The sequence below is a fragment of the Carcharhinus amblyrhynchos genome, chromosome 6 (genome assembly GCF_965287045.1).
Source record: "Carcharhinus amblyrhynchos chromosome 6, sCarAmb.v2.hapA, whole genome shotgun sequence".
Taxonomy (NCBI): Eukaryota; Metazoa; Chordata; class Chondrichthyes; order Carcharhiniformes; family Carcharhinidae; genus Carcharhinus; species Carcharhinus amblyrhynchos.
The window spans coordinates 36005146-36032935 of NC_137329.1; the positions used below are offsets into that span (position 1 = coordinate 36005146).

Sequence of the window (27790 nt, forward strand, 5' to 3'; positions counted from 1 at the left end):
CTGGGAGGTAATGTTGCAATTTTTAAAAAAAAATGTACTTGAAATATTGTCAGAAAAATAAAAATATGGTAGATATTTGCTTTCCAGATAAATAGCATTGACTACTATTTACATTACTGTTTCTAAACCAAAATTTTAACTTGGTCTTATACTCGTAATATGTGCAACTTTAAAAGCTTTAACCTTTTCCTTTTCTTGCATTCGTATCGCTGATGTACTTCCAACAGTTTCAAGTGCTATATTTTACTTTAGACCGTTCCTAAATTACATTTGCTTACCTCTGCCATTCACGGAAAATTACTTGTTTTGTATGTTACAGATTGTTCTCTGTAATTGGTTTTAAATTTCTAAAGCTCTACGCAGGCAAGACATCTCAGCATACCTGCATCATAATGATGACTTGGTCAATACATGCAAATCTGACCAATTGCCAGTACTTAGCTTGAGATTGGTATCCTGATTAAAAGCTATGTATGTTTTGTGTCTGTGTTCATTTCTTGGAAAGTATTTCTATCATTAGTTTCTTTGTTCATATTTATAATACAAGTTTTGTGAACCCGTAGTGCTGTTAATACGCATTTCTGGTGGTATGTGTTCAGAAAATTTTCACTTTTGAATTTGTGTTTATTTAAAGGAAACTCTTCAAGTTGATGAAGATGATCGACCTGAGCTCCCTTGGTGGAAATGTAAAAAATGGGCTTTGCACATCTTGGCTAGATTGTTCGAAAGGTGAACATTTTTCATTGGTTTGTAATTTTTAGAATAAGTCGAACAACTTAATTTTCTCATTTATAAGCCCCACCTAATGTTCCTGAATGTGTAACTTCTAGGTGGTGGTTTGTTCCATAAATGTCACCCACTACCTTGGTCATTTGTCCATTTTTTTTGATGAGAGACTGCATGTTGGGTGTTGGCTAGCTGTTGAAGCATGGAAGCATTTGAGCTGAGTGAATTCTGACCTCGTCCAGTGTACATGCTTAAACATTCCCGGCAGGAGTTAATATATAGTGATCAAAAGCCAAAATTCTGAAGCTATCCTTACTCATGGCTTCCCCAAATGGGTAATAACTGTGAAACTTCAAATGCAAAACTAAAACTTCAAATGTTTCAATAAATGACAACTGAAATATATTTCTCTCTACCAGATATGGCAGTCCGGGTAACGTTTCCAAAGAATACAATGAATTTGCTGATGTTTTTCTCAAAGGTTACGCTGTCAGTATCCAGCAGGTATAGTATCATTTCTGTGCATTTCCTGACTGGCATTAATATGCTCCTGTCTGTTTTGAGCCTTACTGTCTTGACACCCATACTTTTGCTTTCAGCTTAGAAAATGGGGAGGACTGGATTGTCTAGTATACAGATTTATCATTTTTCTATGACAAATTTATAATTATTGCTTGATGGAATATTCATTTCCACACCTTTAGCTGTAACTATTTCCAGAACAGCTGTTTTTGGAGTAAAGCTGAGTGTGGGATTGAAATATCTTACAGGGTTATTGCTCCACTTAACTGTTATAACTCAATACTAATTTATGTGAGATGTTTTAAGTCATGGTTGTTGCCAGCAAGAAATCCAAGACGATGAGTGATTATAGTAACACTGTGGAACTGTGCTGCCACTTGTGTGTGTAGGCCGTGTATTTCAGTTCCTTGATCCAGCTATTTTTGTGTGTATGTGTAAGCTAGTCCTTAACTCAGTATATCTTGTTACAGGTGCTTTTGAAAGTTTTGTATCAGTACAAAGAAAAGCAATATGTGGCTCCTCGAGTATTGCAGCAAACACTGAACTACATTAACCAGGGTGTTGCTCATGCTGTCACCTGGAAAAACCTGAAACCTCATATTCAGGTGAGACTGCTTGTAATGTTGAGTTAGTTTACTGTGTTTTGCCAAGAAAATTGAGCAGTGTTATATCGAAAACTTGATGGGCAGAATGGCCTACTTCTGCTGCTATGCCTTTATGGTCTAAAATATTACAAAGAGATTAATTTGTTTTAAGTTAGCAGTTCTTCCTTTCTGTAGTTTAATTGGTTTAACAATGCTGTTATTAGGATCTGCCCAAGAGTCTTCTTTCATGTTTATGCAAGTTCATAACCTACAACTTATTAGTTGACTGAAACCAAACGACTTCTCAGTGGAATTGCCTGGTTCATTACCCACTTTGAAGCTGTTGACTCTTTGTAAATGTGCTGGTCTTGTGGACGTTGGTTGCCACTGGATGTTTCACCTGAATGACTGTTATTCATGTATGATTATTAGTCAGATTTTTAACTGGTTGGGGCGATAACAGCCGAGTCAAAATATTTTTTTAACTTGACAGTGATACCATCGGATACTTTTCACTATTTCTAAGCTGATGCAAAATTATAAAATACAAGGATGTTAAACATGAATGAAAATTTGGATTGCTACATCTTCCTTTCTACTTCTTTCTCTTCCCCCACCTCCAATAAAAACCCATCTAGCGAAAGTGGTACTAATTGTAGGTTTTGTGTTGTCAGCTAATTTGGTAAAGTCTGAGAATTGCTCAGGTACCCATTGCTTTTAGTGCAGTAATTGGGAAGCTTTAGAAAAATTTCAAATTTCAATTCATCTCATTTACATGTTATGCATTGTAATTTGGCATGGATGATATTGGTTAATCCTAAAATGAAAATTTGAGCTGCTTCTCCATATGATATTGCATGTATTTGGAAAATTTGAAAATTGTCACTAATTTTTAAAGAAATTGAACTATGTGTGTGCGTGCACACCTCGTTCCATTCTTAGAATCCACCCCCTGTTTCTTATCCGCATGCTACTTCTCAGTGATATCATTGGAAGGCAGTGCTGGTTTTTGTACGTACAAGGACAACACACAGTTCTACCTCACTGTCTCGAAGAGAGAATATCCAGGGTGCATGGGCTCTTTGATTATACTGGCTGCTTTGCCAAGGTAGCGAGAAGTGTAGACAAAGTCAAGGGATGGGAGGCTGGTTTGTGTGATGGATTGGGCTACATTCACAACCTTTTGTAGTTTCTTGCGGTCTTGGGCAGAGCAGGAGTCATACCAAGCTGTGATATCACCAGGGAGAATGCTTTTTATGGTGCACCTGTAAAAGTCGTAGCTGACTTGCCAAATTTCCTTAATCTTCTGAGAAAGTAGAGGTGTTGGTGGGCTTTCTTAATTATAGTGTCAGCACGGGGGACCACTTCAGGTTGTTGGTGATGTGGACACCTAAAAATGTGAAACTCTCGACCCTTTCTGCTTCGCCCCATTGATGTAGACAGGGGCATGTTTGCTTCCTGAAGTCAGTGACAATCTGCTTCGTCTTGTTGACATTGAGGGAGAGATTATTGTTACCACACCAGTTCACCAGATTCTCTATCTCATTCCTGTACTCTATCTCGTCATTGAGATCCGACCCGCTACAGTGGTGTCGTCAACAAACCTGAAATTGAATTCGAGGGGAATGTGGCCACACAGTCATAGGTGTATAAGAAATATAGTATAATAAAAGGAGTAGGGGGCATGAGTATGGTTGGTGGCGTTCTGGCAAATAGGGTACAGGTGAAGGCTGGGATGAAGGCACTTTATCTGAATGCACGAAGCATTCGGAATAAAATGGATGAGCTGGTGGCGCAGATCAGCACAAATGGACATGATCTGGTGGCCGTTGCAGAGACGTGGCTGCAAGGTGACAGGGACTGGGAGCTGAATGTCCAAGGGTATCAAGTATTTAGGAAGGATAAGCAGGGGGAAAAAGGGGGGGGGCGTAGCTCTGCTGATTAAGGATAGCATCAGGGTGGTAGTAAGGGATGATATAGGAACCAAAGAGCAGAACGTGGAATCGTTGTGGGTGGAGATTAGGAACAGCAAAGGGAGGAGGACGCTGGTGGGTGTCGTTTATAGGCCCCCGAATAATGATCTGGAGGTGGGGCGGGCTGTTAACGCGCAAATAAATGCGGCGTGCAGGAATGGGACGGCGGTAATTATGGGGGATTTCAATCTACATATTGATTGGTCGACCCATGTTGGACGCGGTGGGCTCGAGGAGTTGTTCTTGGAATGCTGCTGGGATAGTTTCCTCGAACTGTGTTTTGGAGCCGATGAGGGAGCTAGCTATCTTGGATCTGGTGTTAATGTAATGAGGCGGGTAGAATTAGGGAACTTGCGGTGAAGGATCCTCTTGGGAAGAGTGATCGTTGTATGGTGGAGTTTCTAATGCAGATGGAGGAGGAGAAAGTGGGTTCCCGGACATGTGTCCTTTGTTTGAACAGAGGGGAGAATGTTAGGATAAGAGAGGAATTGGCGAATGTTGCTTGGGGGAGTGTGTTGGAAGGTAGGTCTGCTGAGGAGCAGTGGAGGATCTTTAAGGAGATCTTTCTTGGTGCTCAGCAGAAATTTATTCCGATGGTTAAAAAGGATTGGAGGAGGAGAGGTAATCAGCCGTGGATAACGAAGGAGGTGAAGGAAAGTGTTAAATTAAAAGCGGATGCGTTTAGAGTAGCTAAGAGTAGTGGGCGAGAAGAGGATTGGGAGAGGTTTAAATGTCAGCAAAGAACATAACATAAGAAATAGGAGCGGGAGTAGGCCATCTGGCCCTTCGGGCCTGCCCCGCCATTCAATAGGATCATGGCTGATCTGTCGTGGCTCAGTTCCACATTCCCGCCCTCTCCCCATAACCCTTAATCCCCTCTCTTATCAAAAACCCATCAACCCGCATCTTAAAAATATTTAGCGAGGTAGCCTCCACCACTTCAACGGGCAGAGAATTCCAGAGATTCACCACCCTTTGAGTGAAGAAGTTCTTCCTCAACTCCGTTCTAAACCGCACCCCCCCTTTATCTTGAGGCTGTGCCCCCTAGTCCTACTATCCTTTCTGAGCGGGAAGAGTCTTTCCACCTCTATCTTATCCATCCCATTCATCATCTTATACGTCTCAATGAGATCTCCCCTCATTCTCCTAAACTCTAACGAGTACAAGCCTAGTTTATTCAGCTTCTCCTCGTAGCTCAACCCCCTCAACTCCGGCATCAGCCTAGTAAACCTCCTCTGCACTCCCACCAAGGCCAAAATATCCTTGTGTAAGTACGGCGACCAAAACTGCACACAGTACTCCAGCTGCGGCCTCACCAATGCCCTATATAGCCGCAGCAAGACCTCCCTACTTTTATATTCAATCCCCCTCGCTATGAAGGCCAGCATCCCATTCGCCCTCCTGACCACCTGCTGCACCTGCAGGCTGGGTTTTTGCGACTCATGCACAAGGACCCCGAGGTCCCTCTGCACCGTCGCCTGCTGCAGTTTTTCGCCACGTAAGTAATAGTCCTTCCTACCATTATTCCTACCAAAGTGGACCACCTCGCACTTGCCAACATTAAATTCCATTTGCCAGCTCCTGGCCCATTCGCCCAGCCTATCTAGATCCTTCTGCAGACTCTCCACACCCTCTGCACGATTTGCCGTTCCTCCAATCTTGGTGTCTTCAGCAAATTTTGACACCATACACTTGGTTCCCTCCTCCAGATCATCTGTATAAATGGTAAATAGCTGAGGCCCCAGCACTGACCCCTGAGGCACTCCACTAGTCACCAACCACCAATCCGAATCGCACCTATTGACCCCCCACTCTCTGCCTCCTATTTGACAACCAATCCTCTATCCATGCCAACACCCTACCCCACCTCCATCCCCCCTGACCTTCTGCAGTAACCTCTTGTGAGGTACCTTGTCAAATGCCTTCTGAAAATCAAGAAAGACCACATCCACCGGCTCTCCTCTATCCACTGCCCTAGACACATCCTCATAGAACTCCAGTAAATTTGTCAGACACGACTTCCTCTTAACGAAACCGTGCTGCGTCTGCTCTATCAAGCAATTCCCCTCAAGATGCCTCGCTATTTTCTCCTTGATGACGGATTCTAACATGTTTACCTACAACAGACGTTAAACTAACCGGCCTATAATTCCCCGCCTTTTGCCTGGCACCCTTCTTAAACAACGGCGTAACATTAGCCGTTTTCCAATCTTCCGGCACTTCCCCGGAATCCAGCGACTGACAAAGAAATTGAAAAGAAGGGTAGGATAAACTATGAAGCTGGGCTAGCGCTTAATATAAAAAAGGGTAGCAAGAGTTTTTATAAATACATAAAAAGGAAGAGGCTGGCTAGGGTGAACGTTGGACCCTTAGAGGATGAGAGGGGGGGACTTAGTGGTAGGGGATCGGGAAATGGCTGAGGCCCTGAATAACTTTATTGTTTTGGTCTTCACAGAGGAGGACGTGAATAATTTGCTGGGTGTTAGCGATGGAAAGATGGTAGGAATGGAGGGCTGAATGAAATTATTGTTACTAGAGAGGTGGTTCTCGACAGACTGGAGGGACTGATTGTGGACAAGTCCCCAGCCCCGGATGGAATGCATCCAAGGGTGCTGAAGGAAATGGCGGAGGTGATAGTGGATGCCTTGGTGATTACTTTCCAAACGTCGTTGGATTCTGGGGAAGTGCCGGAAGATTGGAAAACGGCTAATGTTACGCCGTTGTTTAAGAAGGGTGGCAGGCAAAAGGCGGGGAATTACAGGCCGGTTAGTTTAACGTCTGTTGTAGGAAAAATGTTAGAATCCGTGATCAAGGAGAAAATAGCGAGGCATCTTGAGGAGAATTGTTTGGTAGAGCAGACGCAGCACGGTTTCGTTAAGGGGAAGTCGTGTCTGACGAATTTATTGGAGTTCTATGAGGATGTGTCTAGGGCGGTGGATAGAGGAGAGCCGGTGGATGTGGTCTTTCTTGATTTTCAGAAGGCGTTTGACAAGGTGCCTCGCAAGAGGTTATTGCAGAAGGTCAGGGGGCATGGAGTTGGGGGTAGGGTGTTAGCGTGGATATAGGATTGGCTGTCAAATAGGAGGCAGAGAGTGGGGGTTAATGGGTGCTATTCGGATTGGCGGTTGGTGACTAGTGGAGTGCCTCAGGGGTCAGTGCTGGGGCCTCAGCTATTCACCATTTATATAGATGATCTGGAGGAGGGAACCGAGTGTATGGTGTCGAAATTTGCTGATGACACTGAGATTGGTGGAACGGCAAATTGTGCGGAGAGTGTGGAGAGTCTGCAGAAGGATCTAGATAGGCTGGGCGAATGGGCCAGGAACTGGCAAATGTGAGGTTGTCCACTTTGGTAGGAATAATGGTAGGAAGAACTATTACTTATGTGGCGAAAAACTGCAGCATGTGATGGTGCAGAGGGACCTCAGGGTCCTTGTGCATGAGTCACAAAAAAACCCAGCCTGCAGGTGCAGCAGGTGGTCAGGAAGGCGAATGGGATGCTGGCCTTCATAGCGAGGGGGATTGAATATAAAAGTAGGGAGGTCTTGCTGCAGCTGTATAGGGCACTGGTGAGGCCGCAGCTGGAGTACTGTGTGTAGTTTTGGCCGCTGCACTTACGCAAGGATATTTTGGCCTTGGTGGGAGTGCAGATGAGGTTTACTAGGCTGATTCCGGAGTTGAGGGGGTTGAGCTATGAGGAGAGGCTGAATAAACTAGGCTTGTACTCGTTAAGAGTTTAGAAGAATGAGGGGAGACCTCATTGAGACGTATAAGATGTTGAATGGGATGGATAGGATAGAGGTGGAGAGGCTCTTCCCACTCAAAGGACAGTAGGACTAGAGGGCACAGCCTCAGGATAAAGGGGGGGCAATTTAGCACGGAGTTGAGGAGGAACTTCTTCACTCAAAGGGTGGTGAATCTCTGGAATTCTCTGCCCGTTGAAGTGGTGGAGGCTGCCTCGCTCAATATTTTTAAGACGCGGGTTGATAGGTTTTTGATAGGCAAGGGGATTAAGGGCGGGATTATGGGGAGAGGGCGGGAATGTGGAACTGAGCCATGACAGATCAGCCATGATCTTATTTAATGGCGGGGCAGGCTCGAGGGGCTAGATGGCCTACTCCTGCTCCTACTTCTTATGTTCTTATAGTAGGGGCTGAGAACACAGCTTTGTGGGGCACCGGAGTTGACGATGATTATGGAGGAGGTGTTGTTGCCTGTCCTTACCCTAGGATTCTCTGGGAGGCAAGGGAGGAGATTGCAGAGCCTCTGGCTCTGATCTTCAGGTCGTCGTTGGTCACCGGTATAGTGCCAGAAGATTGGAGGTTAGCGAATGTTGTCCCATTGTTTAAGAAGGGGAACAGAGACTTCCCCAGGAATTATAGACCGGTGAGTCTTACTTCTGTTGTGGGCAAGGTTTTAGAAAAAATTATTAGGGATAGGATTTCTAGTTATTTGGAGAGTAATGAAATGATTAGAGATAGTCAGCATGGTTTTGTGGAGGGTAGGTCGTGCCTTACTTATTGAGTGCCTTATTGAGTTTTTTGAGAAAGTGACCAAAGAGGTGGATGGGGGTAAGGCAGTTGACGTGTATATATGGACTTTAGTAAGGCGTTTGATAAGGTTCACCATGGAAGCCTTCTGCAGAAATTGCAGATGTATGGGATTGAGGGTGATTTAGGAAATTGGATCAGGAATTGGCTGGTGGATAGGAGACAGAGGGTGGTGGTTGATGGTAAGTATTCGACATGGAGTGCAGTTACGAGTGGTGTGCCTCAAGGATCTGTTTTGGGGCCACTGCTGTTTGTAATTTTTATAAATGATCTGGATGAAGGTATAGCTGGGTGGATTAGTAAATTTGCTGATGACACCAAAGTCGGAGGTGTGGTTGATAGTGAGGAAGGGTGTCTTAGTCTACAGGGAGACTTGGACAAGTTGCAGAGCTGGGCCGAGAGGTGGAGGATGGAGTTTAATGCGGAAAAGTGTGAGGTAATTCACTTTGGCAGGAATAACGGATGTGTAGAGTATAGGGCTAACGGTAGGACTCTGAATAGTGTGGATGAACAGAGGGATCTGGGTGTATGTGTACATAGATCCCTGAAAGTTGGGAATCAAGTAGGTAGGGTTGTTAGGAAGGCTTATGGTGTCTTGACGTTTATTGGTAGGGGGATTGAATTTAGGAGCCGCAGCGTCATGTTGCAACTGTACAAAACTCTGGTGCGTCCGCACTTGGAGTATTGTGTGCAGTTCTGGTCCCCACATTATAGGAAGGACATGGAGGCTTTGGAGAGGGTGCAGAGGAGGTTTACCAGGATGTTGCCTGGTATGGAGGGGAGGTCCTATGAGGAGAGACTGAGGGATTTGAGGTTGTTTCCGTTAGAAAGAAGGTGGCTGCGAGGGGACCTTATTGAAACATATAAGATGATTAGAGGTTTGGATAGGGTGGACAGTGATAGCCTTTTTCCTCGGATGGAGAAAGCTAGCACGAGGGGGCATGGCTTTAAATTAAGGGGTGGTAGTTATAGGACGGATGTCAGGGGTAGGTTCTTTACCCAGAAGGTGGTGAGGGATTGGAATGCCCTGCCTGCTGCAGTTGTAAATGCGCCTAGTTTGGGGACGTTTAAGAGATCCGTGGATAGGTTTATGGATGGTAAGGGTTTGGTTTAGGTTAGAGGGTCATTGTTTTTTAACTGGTTGGTGCATCATCGTGGGCTGCAGGGCCTGTTCTGCGCTGTTATGTTCTATGTCCTTACTGATTGTAGCCTGAGAGTTAGGAAATTCAGGATTCAGTCACAAAGAGGTGCCGAGGCCCAGGACACGGAGTTTGAAGATGGGTTTCGTGGGGACAAGTGTTGAAGGCTGAGCTGTAGTCACTAAATAGGGGTCTGACATAGGTGTCCTTGTTATCTAGGTGTTCCAGGGTTGAGTGCAGGGCCAGGGAAATGGCGTCTGCTGTGGACCTGTCGTGGTGATAAGCAAACTAGTGGATCTAGGAAGTCTGGGAGGCTGGAATTGACTTGTCATGACTAACCTTTCGAAGCACTTCATAATGATGGCTGTCAGAGCCACCAGCCGATAGCTGCTTGGTTTTTCTTGGATACTGGGATGATGGTCGTCGTCTTGAAGCAGATAGAGACCTCAGATTGTTGTAAAGAGAGGTTGAAGATGTCTGTGAATACCTCCGTCTGATCTGTGCAGGATCTGAGTGCACAGCTGGATACCCCATCTGGTTCAATTGCTTTCTGTGGGTTGACCTTCAAGAAAGCTGCTCTGACATCTGCAGTGGTGACCCCAGTCACCATTATAGTTCCTTGCAGTCTTTATGCAGTCTATCTGCAAAGTGAAGTCACTTGTGATTGCATGTACCCGTGCTACATACTTCTCTAATCTACTGATTTAATACCATGACCCACAGTATCATCACTGTTTCACGGCCTATAAACAGTTCTTAGCAGTGTTTGCATCCCCATGCTATTTCTCTGCTCTACCCAAATCGATTCCATGTTTTGTTCTTGCAATCTGAGATCCTCCCTTACTAATATACAGATCCCTTATTGTTGGTGAAATGCCCTCTCTTCCTTTTTGCCCATCCTTCCTGACCATGCAACATTGAACAACCCATTTTAAAGTTGTTGAAAAACGAGTGATTCAGGTTCTGAAAACCAGCTAAGCATACTACATAATCAACCAGCTGCACCTTGAGAACAAAATTGGAATAAACTTCGCTGTGAGTAATCTTTAGTTCACTAAATTAAAGGGAAAGAACTAGATTTTAGGTATAAATTAACCCCCTAAACTCCATAAGTCTCTTGCAACCTTTGTGTTACTTTTGATCCTGAGGTAAAATTCCAACAATCATGTTTGTGCCATTGCTAAGATTGCCTCTTTTCACCTTCATACAATCATCTGACTTTGTCCCCTAACTTAACTCATCTGTTGTTGAAACCCTCAGTCATGATTTTGTTACCTCCTAGATTGACCATGTCAATGCTGACCTGCCTGATCTCCCACATTCTACCCTCAGTACGCTTGAAGTCATCCAGAACTCTACTGTCCATACCTTGCAGCAAGTCCTGTTTTCCTGTCTTCCCCTTGGCTTGCTGAGCCACATTGGTTCCTGGTCAAGCAACATCTTAGCTTTAAAATTCTTCTGCTTGCTCCCTCCATGATCTTGCCCCTCTCTATCTCTAATCTCTGCCAGTTCCACAACCCTCCAAGATATTTGTGCTTCTCTAATTTTAGTCTGTTGTGCATCCCAAATTTGAATGCTGCACAATATGCTAAAGCAAGCTCTGGAATGTCCCTACATCTTTCTACCTTTCTTCCTTTATGACACACTTCTTGAAAGCTACTGCTTTGACCAAACTTTTGGTCAACGAACTAAAAATCTCCTAAAAGGCCTTGTGTCTTTCTTTATTTTACAAGGTTCTGTGAAGAGCCTTGGAACCCCTTTTTGTTAAAGATGCTGTATAAGTACATGGTGTTGTGTGGGATTGCCAAAGCATCTGAAGCAAATTTTTGTAGTTTGGGGATGGGGTATGAGGGCTGCTCCATTGGCTTTTGTGTCTTTGAGCTAAGAACAAGGAACACTAATGGAAGGTTAAAGTTACTACAGATAAAGCAGTCATTCCGAATGGAAAATGTATTGAGAACAGTAAGTTTGATGCCATCCCAGGATGGAAAGCCTGTAGCCAGTCATCGACCTTACACTTATGAAGAATGGTCACCCAGGTCAAATATCAAAGGGCTGCAACACTTCTGAAACTGCACCCATCAAGAATCAATGCCAGTGGATGTGGTGAGCCATTGGCTGCTGGTGAGATCTTTCGGTCCCACCAAAATCTGCTAGCTTTTGTATGCCTCACCTTCCCCTCTGTGGGGTTTGGGGTCAACTTCGGTGGGACCAGAAGATCCCACTTTATGGTAAATTGAAGTTGAGAACTGTCCCTAACCAGATGTTCTTTTTAGTTTGAGACATATCAGTTTATTCTAATCACTTGTTACCATATACAAATTTTGTTTGCTGTTCGTAGGGCATTATACAAGATGTTGTCTTCCCCTTGATGTGCTATACAGATGCAGATGAGGAGCTCTGGCAAGAAGATCCTTATGAGTATATTCGTATGAAATTTGGTAAGAGATGTTACTTTGGCTGACAGGTGGGATTGTTAATTTAAAAACATGGATTGGTTCATTTATAATGATACAGAAACTTTATTAAAAATAAATGAAAGTAAAAATTAGCAGTCTTCAACTCACTAAATCTTTTGATTAGGCTTTGATTATTTTAGCATGGTATCCTTTGAACTTCTGGTTGTTCTTTCTCTCCCCCCCTCTTTCTGTACTAATTCCTTGCAGTGATATTATTCCACATGTATGAAATGATCATGGATATTTTATCCATGTTGGCATTACTTGTTTTATCATGGATAGCAAGTGGCAGCAAGTTTTTTTTTATCCAATCTCAAATGATTATAGTAGAGCCAGTCCTACTGACCACAAGGTTCTTTGTAGCAGGAATTATTGGATGTAGATTTTTAAGACCGGGAATGGGGAATCTTGATTTTACACACACACACACACACACACACACACACATACACACACACACACACACCCCCCCCCCCGCCATCTTTCAACATGAGCCCCATCTCCTCCCTTAGATTCTCATCAACTTTCAGTCATAGTAGCAATTAACAATCAACGGTAAAATTATTCAGTTAAAGTGTTGAAATGATTTATGATTGTGTCCTGACTTAATTCATAAATTTCCTATATGTTTTGTGTTGAGCCATATGATTTTGGTTTACTTTCTCAGGCTGTGGACATTGTTGGCTCAGCCAGCATTAATTATCTATCCCTAATTGCTCTCGAGAAGGTGGTGATGAGCCACCTTGTTGAACCAGTGCACTCCTGTGGTGTAGATATTGTTTGGGAGAGAATTCCAGCATTTTGACCAAAGATGCAAGTCAAGGTTGTGTGTGGCTTGGTGGGAAGCTTGCAGGTGATGGTGTGCCCTTGCATCTGCTATCCTTGTCCATCTAGTTGTCGAGGTCACAAGTTTGGAAGATGCTGCCAAAGAAGGCTTGACAAGTTGCTGCATTGCATTTTGTATATAGTACAGTGTCAGCAATGTGGGCTTTTTTGGTGGAGGAAGGGAGTGTTAAAGATGGTGGATGGGGTGCCAATGAGGTGGGCTGCTTTGTCTTAGATAGCATCGAGCTTCTAGTGTTGTTGGGGTTGCACTCATCAAAGCAAGTGGAGAGGATTCACATTCCTGACTTGCATCTTGTAGATGGTGGACAGACTTTGGGGAGTCAGGAAGTGAGTTAATCACAGTGGAATTCCCAGTCTGTGACTTGCTTCTGAAGCCTCAAAATTTATATGGCTGGCTCAGTTTCTGGTGACTAGTCACCCCCAGGATGTTAACAGTGGGTGATTCTCTGATATAAATGCCATTGAATATCATGGAGATGGTTTAGATTCCCCTTAATTGGAAATGTTCATTGCCTGACACTTGTCACTTGCCACTTGCTCTCAAGTCTGAATGTTGCATATGGGCATTGACTCCTTCAATATCTGAGGAGTTGCGAATGGTACTGAACATTTCACAGTCTCAGTGAAGGTCCTCCTTTCTGATCTTAAGATAGAGGGAAGGTCAAAGATGTCACAGTTGAAGATAGTTGGACCTTAGGGACTGTCCTGAGGAACACCTGCAACAATGTTCTGGGAGTGAAATGATTGATCTCCAAAAGCACAATCTTCGTGCCAGGTTTGACTCCAATCTGTAGAGCGATTTTCCTCTGGTTTGCATTAACTTTAATTTTGCCTTGGCTCCTTAATACTACATTTGGCCAAATGCAGTCAGTTTTATCTCACTTCCTTGAATTAAGGCTGGAATGAGGATTGAGGTCAGGAGCTGAACATCATTGAGTAGGTCACTTCTAAGTAAGTATCGCTTGATAGCACTGTTGATGACACGTTCTATCACTTAGAGTGAATTGAGTTGGCTGAAGAAGACATCTTTTGCAGACCTCAGGAGGAGGTTGAGATGGGCCATCCACTCGGCACTTCTGGCTAAACGTGTTTACAAATGTTCCAACCTTTGTCTTTTGCGCTGATATGCTGGGCTTGCCCTTCACTGAGGATGGGGATGTTTTTGAAGCCTTCTCCTCCGATTAGTTGTTTAATTGTCCATCACCATTCACTGTTTAGGTCAACTTTGGCTGATGTGATTAACTATTGAATATTGTATTTAATAAATATGAAGAAAGCAATGATGTCCAAATAATAAGAATATTGCAATTCAGTTTGAATTTGGGTCATCTAATAATGGCTTGAGATATCTTGAGGTTAAATTTTGTTGCTAATTTGATTTACATGTAACTATTTAAAGTTCAACTTACACTTGGGGAGTTAATCATCACTATTGCAATTTATAATACGTAATTCTTTGGTTTTATGTATAGATGTGTTTGAAGACTTCATCTCACCAACAACAGCAGCTCAGACATTATTGTACACGGCCTGCAGTAAGAGAAAAGAAGTGAGTGCTTTGCTGTGATTTTTAGATGTTACTATTAGTCAAGTTTTTATTCTACTGTTAATAAATGTCCAAGCAAAACACTGCAGTTACTTGTTTGCTACTAATTTAAAAATATTACTGTGGAGCCTTTTTTGCTGGCATAGGTCTTGGCCATGGATTGTGTGCACAGAATATTATGCTGTTTTCTCAGTACTGCAGCTGAAAACTCATTGGTCATAGGGGAACTTGCAATGATATGATCATGCAGAGTTGCAAGGCCATTTCAATAGTGTTCAGTTTCTAATTCAGTCAACTAGGAAGTCATGAGCATCAGTATACTCTTAATTATGTGCTCAGGCGATATGTATGGGCCTGTTCACTTTTTTTGCCTTGCTGCACGTGCAAGGGGCTATCCGACATGCCTTCAGTGCAGGAACTTCAGAAGAAATATTAGTAACCACCTAAATATCTTGTTGGCCATGCAGGCATTTTGCATGTTCAGTAACAAGGTGAATTACTAGAAGAACTGTTTTCAAAAATTAAATAGAAATAAAAATTAAAATGGTATGTAACTTAACTTTGTTAAACTTGTGGGGGCTTAGGACATGGGCAGTGAAAGATATTTCCCTTTCATATGTTTTGTTTCTTTCAGCTTTGAGTAATATTTGACATTTTGATGCTTTAAATTGTGAGCAAATGATTTTGCTGTAAATTAATTTATTCAGTTTCAAGTCAATGTATTTGAGAGAATTGTACAAACATTAGATTGAAAACATGAATTCCAGAGGAAGAGCCGGGAAATCAGGTGAGAATTGATAGCTCCAGTGCAGAGCTGAATTATTGTCTGTTATACTTTCAGAATTGTTTTGTCTAATGCAGGGTAGTGAAGCACCATCAGGTAATGCTGAGGGGGATTTGAACCCTGGAGTTCTGTGATCCTGTCATTGAATTTCTGACCAACTGAAAGTTTTGTCGATTGTTGGACTATTGCACTAACCACAACGTAGCTGTAGGTTTCGAAATGATTGCAAATGTATGTCTTGGAAGAAGTGTTTGTCTTTAAAGTTTTCTGTTTCTGCTTTATTGTGTGAATGGATTAAATGGATGCATTTGTTTACCTAATTACCACTTTTGTGCACTGCAATATCATAGATTCTTCTTTTTTTCAGGTGCTGCAAAAAACAATGGGATTCTGTTACCAAATACTCACTGAGCCGACTGTTGATCCTAGGAAGAAAGATGGTGCTTTGCACATGATTGGCTCCCTTGCTGAAGTGCTACTGAAGGTGATTATACGTAAGATAACCTGCTTAATTGTATATTAGCACTGTGTGTTGTCTCGTTCCTGATGGAGAATGGACGTCAATATTCAACATTAGAAATGTGAGGTTGCATTTTGCAGTATATTTTAACTCCAAATTTTGCAGCGGAATAGTTAGTACCTGTGGTCACCTTCATGTTCACAGATTAAATGATCTCGGCAAATGCTCTGTGGGGAAAGGGCAAGTTAATAACAGATGTTTGTCCATTCGTTTTGATGAAGTTGACTTATAACAGTCCCCTTGAAGGGGAGACTGTGATAGCAGCTGTTGGGTTGCTAAAGAGACAGTTGGAGAGGAGTACACAATTCACGTGATACAGATTCACAAAAAAAATTCCTTTTTTCATGCCTTTACGTAATTGACCTATGTGCGGTCTCAATTTTAAATCTGTTGAACCAGCTATTTTTGTTCCTGTAACAGAAGAAGATCTACAAGGATCAGATGGAATTCATGTTGCAGAACCATGTCTTTCCACTGTTCAGCAGTGAGCTGGGCTACATGAGAGCAAGGGTGAGTGCATGTACATATTCAAACTAATATAGGTTTGACCTGTCCCCTCTTGCTTCCATGTAATGCTTCATCAAATTGTTATGGTGAGAAATGACAAAGGTGTCGAGCTGAAGCAAACTAGCAATATCAGAGACCTAGTAAATTAGTGCTTGAGAGACTGAAGCAAGCCCAGTTGTATTATTGCTGGGTTATCTGCAAATTTTACCAAGATTTTTGGAATGAATCTACATTACTCAATTTTTGTGAGAGCAGTTAAGGATACAATATAGCTTTAAAATTGTGGTCCTTAAATATTTTTAAATTAATTGAACATTCAGTGAGAGTTTCAATATGGATTTCCCACACTCACTGCATCATAAAATGCACTAGTGAGAATCACAATGACGTTCCCACTGGAGAGGCTGGCAGCATAGCGCTGAGCGGCCCACTGCGCATGTGTGGTGCATGCGCAGTGGCCCTGTACTGCCAGCAGCCCAATTTGCTGGCCAGCATAGAAACTCACCATCACTGGCCCTACAGTCCCCATGTTTGCACAGTACCGCTGTCCAGCCTACGTATGTCGCCAATCCTGAGTGCAGAGTGGTAGTGGGACCCACCAATTGCCCTCAGAGGCCATGCCCTGTTGGCACTACCCAATGCCTGTTGGGACATTGCCAAGCTGGCAACATCCAGGGGGCACTCCCCTTACCCCTGGCCTTGAGGGGGAGGGGGGGGTGGTGTCCCTCTGTGGCCTGCCTTCACTCCAGCAGGGTCAGGCTGCCAGCTCCCTATTAGTGGGGAGCTGTTGTAAACCCACTGGAGTGTAACACTGAACAATAATTTGTGTGTTCAGGGGCTGGCTTGATCGGCAAGAGCATAAAGTATTGTGGTGCAGAGTGTAGCTTGCGAATGATTTTTATATAAAGCAGTCTTGAGTAGCAAATTTGTATAAGCCGTACAACAATTAATTTTTAATCATTTAAAGCATGGCAAGAGGTACAGTTTCTGAAATCTGCTCAGGATAACTATGTCTTGGTTACTTATTTTCCAACCACCTAGAAAAAGGCATTGCAAAATCAGATTCTGGGGCCATCTCTTGTATTGTAATCATTCTCTATCAGGACTAACAATCCCAGTATTCACACCTGAAGATTTGAAAAGCTGAGCCTACCTGACATATGCATGGAGTCACATAGCCTTATCATTGATGTATATAGCTAAAGTTGGTTTCCCAGAATAAACAGCTGGCCACGCTAACCATAAGTAATGTAAGAGATGGAGCCTAATAACACTGGCTGTAAAACCCATTTGATGTTTGTCATTTCAGGCTTGTTGGGTCCTTCATTATTTCTGTGAGGTTAAGTTTAAGAATGACCAGAACCTGCAAACTGCACTGGAGCTGACTCGAAGGTGCCTGATTGAAGATAAAGAAATGCCTGTGAAAGTGGAGGCTGCTATAGCACTTCAGGTCCTCATCAGTAATCAGGAGAAAGGTAATAAAAACCTTTTCAGAACTTGAAGATGAAAGCTATATTGAAGGAGGCATTTATCTCTTCTGTTTTTTTTGGCATTTTCAAAAGAAATTTCAAAGTGAAATGTTATGAATTACCAATATAGATACAATATCCTTTAACATGTGGTCCTTAAATATTTCTAAATTAACTGAACATTGAATTAATTTTTTTCACTGGCCTAGTTAGCTGAAGTACATGTTTTTTGCCCTGAGTTTTACACTTGCTCTTCACCAAGTGAGTTGGACATTTAGATAAAAGCAAAATACTGTGGATGCTGCAATCTGAAACAAAACCAGAATATGCTGAAATATGTCATAAGGCCTGACAACATCTGTGGGGAGAGAATAGAGCCAACGTTCTGAGTCTAGAAGACTCTGTCAGAATCGAGAACAGAGAATCAGCAGAGATTTATCCTGAGGGTGGGGGATGGTGGAATAGTTCAAAGGGAATGTAAATGAGGAAACAGAAGGCTGAGATGGTGCTGAAAGTGGTCAGAATGCGTGAATGGGAGAACAGAGGTACAGATGGTTATGGGTCTGCCTGGAGATTATGGCAGTTGCCCTGAAGTGGGTGGGGAGGAGGGGCAAGAAGGAGAGCTGAAATGGAGAGGTGGAAAAATGGAAGTGAGAAAAAAGGATGATAGATGAAACAGAATGAAATGCCAAAAAATGGAAATCATTGAAAGATGGAGTGTGCAATCGTGGGGTGTAAAACAGGTGGTGGGTCAGATTGGTCAGCTGATTAAAATTCACAGAATCCCTACAGTGCAGGAGGCCATTTGGCCCATTGACTCTGTACTGACTGTGATCCAACCCATGTCCTAGCCCCACAACCCCTTGCATTTACCTTTGCTAATCCCTCTGACTCTAAGGGGCAATTTAACATAACCAATCCACTTAATCCGCAAATCTTTGGATTGTGGGAGGAAACCGGAGGACACGCACACAGACACAGGAAGAATGTGCAAACTCTGCACAGACCCAAGCTGGGAATTGAACCCGGATTCCTGGTGCTGTGAGGCAGCAGTGCTAACCACTGTACCACCATGCTGCCCCTAAATTTGCTCCCTAAATGCTTGGGAAATCCTGTAACTGCAGGCCGTTGTGATGCCAAGAATGTTCCCCAATTGTTTAGTTTGGAACGTGTAGATTGCCAGACGTTATGTTGTTAGAGAACATTGGGGTTTTATGAAGAGATTAAGTACTACTGATGCGAGAGAAATTGTCAACAGTAGCTTTAGTTCCAGCTGCATTATATACTAGGTTGTTTTAAGAGTTGAAACCAGCTTGCTCATTTTTCTTTTAATCTTGTGAGCCTATGTGGCAAAGGGGAAGCAGAACAAATAACGGACATGTCTTAAGTCTTTAACCTCTTGAGTGGAACAGATCATTCTGAAAAAAACTAAATTGTACATTTGTTTTCCTTTTATAGCCAAGGAGTACATAAAGCCTTTTATTCGACCTGTGATGCAAGCCTTGCTACATATTGTGAGAGAGACTGAAAATGATGACTTAACTAATGTGATTCAGAAAATGATTTGTGAATATAGTGAAGAGGTGACTCCCATCGCAGTGGAGATGACTCAGCATTTGGTAAATAGTTTGATTGTTATGTTAGTATTATTTCATCTGCAAGATAATTTATTGTGTCTGACTTTCACATAATTCCAGATAACTCTACCTTTGCGATATGTTACATCCCTTTGTGCATGACTGATGTTTGACTCAGTATTTGTTCTGTACAATTGGACCATTGATTATTTCAATTGTGATAACGCTAAACTAATAAACAGACTATTCCCTAAGTTGATGTAAAGGAATTTGTATTAAGATTGGAGCCTTTGCTTTTATTCTAGGCAATGACCTTTAATCAAGTCATACAGACAGGCCCGGATGAAGAGGGTAGTGATGATAAGGCAGTTACAGCAATGGGAATTCTTAATACTATTGATACGCTCCTTAGTGTTGTGGAAGATCACAAGGAGGTTAGTTCTTCAGATGAACATTTGTTAGATTGTTCATATAGTATTAACTCTTGAAGAGTTTTGCACCTTGATGTAGTTTTGTTGTTTTTGAAATCTATTACTGAACCTAGCTAATAGGACTTCAAACTTCTATCTTCCACTTTAGATCACACAGCAGCTAGAAGGCATCTGTTTGCAGGTTATTGGAACAGTTTTGCAGCAGCATGTGTTGGGTATGTAATGTCTTGTTTCATCAATGGTAGCATAGTTGGATTGTGCATTAGTGAAATATTGATTCCTTGCTCTTCTGTTTCAGAATTTTATGAGGAAATCTTGTCTTTGGCACATAGTCTGACTTGTCAGCAAGTCTCACTACAGATGTGGCAGCTCTTGCCCCTTGTGTTTGAGGTCTTCCAACAAGATGGTTTTGACTATTATACTGGTAAGAAAGAGACACAGTTCAAATTTGTAATGCATACAAGAAATCAGGAGCCTACCAAAATAAATTTGATAAAAATGAAGTGTGAATAGCCAATAGCTATGAATATATTGATGCAATTATCATGAGTTGAAGTAAGAAAGTCCAATAATTTGGAACAGTTGTCCTCAAGTCAATGGAGTTAAGTTCATAATCACACTGTCAATTGTTCTTGCCTGCCTTTGTTTGCAAGTTCTTGATCATGATGTTCAATTACAGAAGCCTGCCATGTAGAATTGTGTGTGTGTGTGTGTGTGTGTGTGTGTGTGATGTTAGCTGATTGTAACCATGGAGAAGTTTACAGCCTTAATAGTCTTACCTGGATGAAGTTACATAACCAGCTTAAGCAAACCTATCCTTGAGGTTACTGGTGTTCGTTGATTGTTGCCCTAAACGTCACACAAAAAGGCGATCACATCATCAGCCCCTTGTTTGTGTTCTCGGTTTTTTTTTGGTAGGATTGCTAGAACTGGCGCAAAATCAGGTTTCTTCTGGTAAATGTCAAGTCATCTCTTGTGGAAAGTATATATACGTGAAGATTAGGGCAAAGGTACACTGGCTGTGATACAGCCTGCTATCACGTAGACATTTGGAATGCAAGTAGCTGTGATATTGTATCTCAGCCTAATCCAAGTTTAACATTTGAAAAGGGAAATGATTAGGGGAATAAGAAGCTCATTACCAGTGTAAGTGAATGCAATAAAGATGTTTTCAGTATTAGATATTAATTTAGTTTTAGCATTTGGTAAGGTACTGCATCAAAGGTGTGAAATACAAGTTCAGGGTGAAGGGGCTAGCATATTTATGTGGATAGAATATTGGCTAACTAAGGCATAGGCATAATTGGGTCTTTTTCTAGTTGATGAGATGTAATGAGTGGTATGCCACAGGACTCAGTGGTGGGACCTCAACTTTTTACAATTCATATAAGTGGCTTGGTTGAAGGAACTAAAGCAATAGTAGTGAAATTTAATGACAACACAAAGATGTGTGGGAAAGTAAATTGTGAAGCGGTCATAAAAAGGCTTCAAAAATAGGTTGAGTGAGTGAGAAAATGTGAACTAGTCCATTTTGGCAGGAAGAATTAAAGAAACGCTACCTAAATGGGGAAATATTGCAGAGCTCTTAAGACGTAGAGGGGCATGGGCTCCTCGTGCATGAATCTCAAAAAAACATGTACAGTTACAGCAAGTAATTGAGAATGCTAATAGAATGTTTAGTTTATTGTGAGGGGAATTGATTACAAAAGTAGAGGTGTTATGCTTCAGTTGTTCAGGACACTGGTGAGACCACATCTGGATGCTTAGTATAAGTTCGTTTATTTAAAGAAAGATGTAAATGTGTTGACAGCTGTTCAGAGAAGATTTATTGGTTTAATACCTGGAATCAACAGATTATCATGAGGAAAGTTTCGTAGAATCCTACAGTGCAGAAGGAGGCCATTCAGAGCATCGGGTCTGCACTGACCACAATCCCCATAACCCACGCATTTACCCTAGCTAATCTCCTTGACACTAAGGCAATTTGACATGGCCAGTCCACCTAACATGCACACCTTTGGACTGTGGGAGAAAACCGGAGCACCTGGAGGAAACCCATGCAGACATGGGGAGAATGTGCGAACTCCACACAGTGACCCAAGCTAGAAATCGAACCTGGGACCCTGGTGCTGTGACAGGTTAAGCTTGTATTTGTTAGTATTTAGAAGAGTAACAGGTGACTTGATTGAAACTGAGGGGTCCTGACAGAGTGGATGTGGGGAGGATTTTTCCTCTTGTGGTAGAATCTGGAACTGGAGTCACTCCTTAAAAATAAGGAGTTGTTTAAGACAATGAGAATTTTTTTTTCAGGGCTGAGAGTCTTTGGAAATTTCTTCCTCAAAAACCAATGGAAGCAGAGTCTTTGCATGTTTTTAAGACACAACTAGATAAATTCTTGTTTAACGAGAGGGTGAAAGGTTATTGCAGATGAGCAGGAATGTGGGGTTGAGGGTTACAGTCATCAGCCATGATCATCTCAAATGGCGGAGCAGGTTTGAAGGCTAAGTGGTCTACTGCTCCAATTCTAAGTTATGTTTTATTTAGAAGTTGGTCCATTATCTTGTGATCTTTCGTTATTGTAGTTTTGTTACTTGTCCGTGTAGCACACTACCAAGTCAAATAGGATATTTGTTTGCAGCCTTTTAGAGTTATTAAGTGAAATAATTCTACAAGCATGCTCCTCTCCTATTACAAGATACTTGAGTTGCTTGGAGTAGAATAGAATTAAAAGGTGAAACTATTGTCCAACGCACAATGTTTCGTACACAAGTACTTTGCTAATCTGTCTTGAAATTCTGACTGCAAAAATAATATCATTGAGGACAGTTGTGAAGTACAGACTTCTAATTCCTTGATTCCAGCACACCTCTAAAATTTTAGAATTCTGCTTTTTCTTTAACTTACAAGTAGGAAATGAAAATGAATTCAAATAATGTCAAATGCATTATTAACTTTCAAATACTGATCAAATCTTTCTGCATTTGTAGAATTTTCTGTTTGATTTTTAAGGAAATGAAAAAACTGATGACCTTGAATTTGGTTGTTCAAAGCTTTTTTTAATTTGCAGATATGATGCCTCTCTTGCATAATTATATAACAGTGGACACAGATACACTTTTATCTGACACCAAATACTTGGAAATGATTTACAGTATGTGTAAAAAGGTGAGTCACTAACATACATTGTAATTGTGTAATGCTTTTTCCTGCCATAGAAACACACACAATTTACAGCATGGAAACGTCATTAAGTACAAATAGTCCATGAGTGTTTACTTTGCATGTGAACAAATAGGTTGAATCGCAGTGCACTATGTTACCATACCTCTTCTTCCCTTTTCCTTCATCCAATTTTTATATGTTAATGGGCTCTGAATGTTGCTGACAGAACTATCATTTATTACCCAGCCATCATTGCATTTCAGGAGGTAATGATGAATTGTCTTCTTGAACCTCTGCTATCTTTGTAGTAAAGGTACATCCCCTGAGTTGTTAAAAGAGGCGGTTGCAGGATTTTGTCCCAGCAATAGTAAAAGAATGGTGATACTGTTCGAGGTCAAGATGATGACTGACTTGCACGCGCTGGTTTTTTCATGTATTTGTGTCCTTTGTTCTAGGTGGTAGAAATTGTAGTTTAGAAGGTTGAGGAAAAAGGCTGGACAAGTTGCAGTGCATCTTATAAATAGTACATACTGCAGCTGCTGTGTGTAGATTATGGAGAGTGTGAAAATTTTTAAGGTGGGTAGATGGGGTACTGATCAAACGGGCTGCTATGCTTGGATGGTTTTGAGCTCTGTTGTTAAAATCACACTTATCTGGGTGATTAGAAAATACTTTAACACACTCCTAACTTTGCGTCGTTGGTGGTTGACAGGCTTTCGGAGTCAAGTGGTGAGTTACTCATTGCATGGTTCTCAGCCTCCAAGCTGCTCAGATAACCACTGTATTTGTAGTTTCTGAAGACAACATATGGAGATGACAAGGGGTTGAGATAATTGTCCTCCAGCAGCCATGCACCCCAAATACTACTATGTGCTCTGTATCATTCCAAACAGTGGAGAGTTTTCACAGGGATTCCCTTTGCTTCAGTTTTGCTAGAACTCAATGAATTGATATGTTTGGATGAAATGAGGAGGAAAATCTTTTTTTTAAAATCCACATGTGGAAAATCTAGCTGCTTATTAATATGATATGGTAGAATTAAAAACTGCAGTAACTACCATTCAATCTTGAGACTTGATTGTAGGTTGTCTGTCCTGCATTAGCCTGAACCTAATCAGATGCTCGCCTGTGCATTTTATACATTGGAAGGGGGAACTGGAGGAAGAATAATGGCCGCCCGGAAGGGAAATGGTGGTTGGTGAGACTGAAGATGAATGAAAAGCCACCTTCGAGTTCAGGGAGTTGGGGTGTCTGAAGTGGAGGGGGACAACAGGCTTAAGCATTTGGTTAGAAGTCTGATTGTTATGGGCTCTTATTCAGTTCTTCATAGAATCCTACAGTGCAGAAAGAGGCCCTTTGGCCCATCGAGTCTGCACCAAACAACACAATTCTTCGTCCCCCCCCCCCCCCCGCGCCCTACCCCGATATCCCTACGCATTTACCCACTAAACCCTCCAACCTACACATCTCAGGACACAAAGGGGCAATTTTTTGCATGGCCAATCAACCTAACCCATACATCTTCAGACTGTGGGAGGAAACCGGAGCACCCGGAAGAAACCCATGCAGGCACAAGGAGAATATGCAAACATTATTTGACAGAACATTCATGTCCACATGTACCTTTTGCAGTACTAATCTAGACCAGGCGTTAGCAGTTCTGTTCTCTTGCATCATCCCAATACCAATCTCTGCATCAAATTTGGGAACTCAGTCTCCAATCCTTTCGTTCACCATGATATTAAATTTCTTTCTTCCTGGATCTGTAAAACTTATAATCTGCGCATGTTATATTAATATACAGTGTGTGAATGCTTTCAAACTTTCCTCCATCGTTGTGAATCTAATCTTTGCTCAGAGCACCAAAATCCAATTAATAAAACCAGAAAGTACAGAAACCAGGAGAGGTTTCGTGAGGCAATCCCAGGATTCATTTTGTCATTTAGACCCACAGACTAAAGCACAAAATGTGAGAGATTAATTTATCCACCAGTTATGTTCCTCAACTAACCAGGCTGCAACAGTTACTTTCCAATCATGAGTCTCTCTCCACACTGCTGCTTTCTCGAGGCTTCCATAAGTTCTGTTCCCCTCTTCTGGGGCTCTAGTCGTCTTTGGGATCCTGCTAAATCCAGGCTCACTGGCTCTGTGGCTCAAACTCAAAGGATTTTGAACTCTTCGAGTTCCCATTAATTCCAGCCTCCTGCTCTCTTGACTCTCGCTCTTTCCAGGACCTACAATCTCTGGGCTCTAATCATTGTTCAGCTCTTGATTTTACTGAGCTCCAGCATTCTTTGGGGTCCTGTTTTCTTGAGCGCTCGCAGACTTTCCAAGCTCCCATTTACCACCATCTCTGGCAATCTCCTGGTTTCTGTACTTTCAAAGATTCTGCTAAGCTCATATTAGACTTTTGTGCACCCAGCCTCCTGCTCTATTTTACCTTTACACGCATTGGTCTCCTGCTCTTAGTAGCTATCTTTTATCCCAGGATCTTCATGTCTTCTGACTGTTCACTTTCATCAGATTCCTGCCTTTGTTTGAACTCCCCTTCCCGTCTTGCTTCTGTTCTCTCAGGGTTTCACTTCTTTGGAGCCCCTCTCCCTGCCTCTTGCTATCTTCAGGTTTCCATACACATGTTCCACATTCTGTGGTTTCTGTTTGTTTCCATGCTGCCTCCAAGCTTCCAATATTCCTGTTATGTCTCAATCTTCAACATCACATGCTCCTGTTCTCAACAAACAGATTCTTCAACTCTTAAGCATCCACTCAGCCAGGCTCCTGCTCTCCCCAACTCCAGTGTGGTCCTTACTCCAGCTGAGATGCTGTTCCTTCTTCTGGGCTCCCATTCTTTCCAAACTTCCCTTTCCCAGGCTCCCAATTTGCTCTGGGCATCCATTGATTGCAAGCACTCACATTTCCCTAACTCCTCCCTGCTCTCTCAGGGTTGCTGCTCCTCCACCTGGTGGGAATTTACTCTCTCAGGGCTCCAACTCTCTCTAGCTGCTGCTTTTGGTGTGCCCCTACCCCCTCAGGGTTGCTGTTCAATTCAGCTCTTAATATCTTCACACTCCGATACCCAAATCTCCTCCTTTCTCTGGTATTCCTTAAGCTTTGATCTCATGTTCTCTCTTCACTCTTCTGTTATATCAAGGCTCCACAGCCCTGCTTTCTCCATGTTTCTGCCAGTTCCCTGTTCCCTTCATCTGGGACTCCAGATTTTTTTGGCTCCTGTTGCATTGTTCACACACATTCTGGCTCAAACTCACCTTGGATTTTGAATTTTGCAAGATCCCATTCTCCTGCACTCTCTTGGCTCTCACTCTTTTCAGGAGCTGCAGTCTCTGAGCTTCAGTTCCCTTTCAGCTCTAGATTTCTATGATCACTTTCAGACTTCCACATTCTCCGGGTTCTCATTTTTCTCAGCCTTTGGCACTCATCTATTTTCCAGGATTCTGCTCTCTCTTGCTTGGGCTTTTGAACTCTCCGGCCTCCTGATCTTTCTTTGCTCATACTGGTCTCCTGTGCCTTTATAGCTATTGTCTCTCACTGGACTTCCATGAACTCTGGATATACACTTGCTTGTGTTTCCCTTACAGCTTCTGCTTTTTCTGGCCTCCAATGCCCTTTTGATTAACTCTCTCTGATTCCTGCTATCTTCAGGTCTCCCCTCACACAGGTAGCATTCTCTTCTCTCTGGTCTATATTGAGGTTAATGTTGCCTCCAAGTCCCGATTGTTCCTGGATTCCTGCTCTCTCTAGGCTTGCACTCACTACATGCCCTAACTCTTCATGGACTCGCATTCACTTTGGGTTTCTGCAGGCTTCAGGCTTCTGCTTACATCAAGCTCTTGGTCTCCCTTGTTTCTGTTTCCAGTGCTTGCGCTCTCCGTCTCCGTCCCCCCCGTTCCCCTACTTCTGTTGTGTTTCCTCACTCCTGCTCTATCTTTTCTCTCTGATGCGTTCTTTTGAGTGTCCTCCCAAGATAGAGTTTCCATCTATCACAGATGTGCATTCTCCTTGGAATCCCACAACTTCTCGACTCCAATATTCTCCTCAGTTTCACAAGCTTCCATTTTCTCCAGGCATTCGTTCTCACTGGGCTCACTCTCACTTCAGTTCCTGAGAGCTCTGAATTCCCATCCTCCTTGGGTTCCCAATTACCACAGGCTACCAGACTCTCCATGCTGCTGTCGCCCTTGGAATTGCACAATCAAAACGGTCCTTGCTCTGTGGTATCTTCACTCCCCATGTTCCCCATTCTCTGGGTTGCTACGGACCGCATTCTCCCACCGTCTCCAGCTCTGCCTTGCTCTCAATTATCATGGGATCCCTCTGTGTTCTTGGAAGCATTCTTCCATCTAACGTGAGACACCTGACATGTGAGAAACGCGCTGGCGATGAGACCATTTAATGTAGTCCACTTTTGTTGATTGCTAAAGAAACCAATGCATCTGAATAGATGAAAATATGAAAGGCAGGTTTGGGCACAGGTGCCACATATAAGATGGTTATGTGTTGTTGTCGTGAGAATCTGTTTTTGGATCCTGCTGTCTGTCAAACTGTTGCATTTGCCGATTAATCGATGGCCTTTATGCCATGCTTCTTACCATATTTCCATTAAACAGAGATTTGCACATCCTACTGGCCTTCTGTTTCCAGACAGCTCCCCATATAGAATATCTATCACGTGTAGCTGTGTTTCATCCTCTAAGTATGTCCAGGGAACTAAAGAACTTCTACTTGATGAGACATTTGCTTTGAAAGGTTCATCAAATTTGTTATTTTCATTTTCCATCAACAATGTACTGCACACATTGAAACTTCTTTTAACAGCTGCAAATCATTCATGCTTTATAGCTGTAAATTGAAATTCTGGGAGCACAAGCCTCAAAGTGACATCCTGGAGATCCAATAGTTCAGCCTGGTGTTTTTCATGCACATTTTGAGCTTTAGACAGTGGTGGCAGCTGCATTCCCTTTATATCAATTCAGTGAG

At 42.5% G+C, this 27790-nt stretch overlaps 1 protein-coding gene across 3 annotated transcripts in view; it reads left to right on the top strand.

Moving 5' to 3' along the window:
- ipo7 (importin 7) overlaps positions 1-27790 on the top strand; it is a 76136-nt gene that overhangs the window by 28242 nt on the left and 20104 nt on the right. For all 3 annotated transcript variants that reach the window (XM_080190213.1, XM_080190214.1, XM_080190212.1), the window contains 13 exons: positions 635-729; positions 1146-1230; positions 1719-1853; positions 11836-11935; positions 14272-14348; positions 15497-15613; positions 16070-16159; positions 17466-17631; positions 19084-19244; positions 19508-19636; positions 19782-19848; positions 19932-20057; positions 22701-22798. In XM_080190213.1, coding sequence (XP_080046339.1) covers positions 635-729; positions 1146-1230; positions 1719-1853; positions 11836-11935; positions 14272-14348; positions 15497-15613; positions 16070-16159; positions 17466-17631; positions 19084-19244; positions 19508-19636; positions 19782-19848; positions 19932-20057; positions 22701-22798 — 1446 coding nt within the window. The remainder of the gene's footprint in view (positions 1-634; positions 730-1145; positions 1231-1718; positions 1854-11835; positions 11936-14271; positions 14349-15496; positions 15614-16069; positions 16160-17465; positions 17632-19083; positions 19245-19507; positions 19637-19781; positions 19849-19931; positions 20058-22700; positions 22799-27790) is intronic.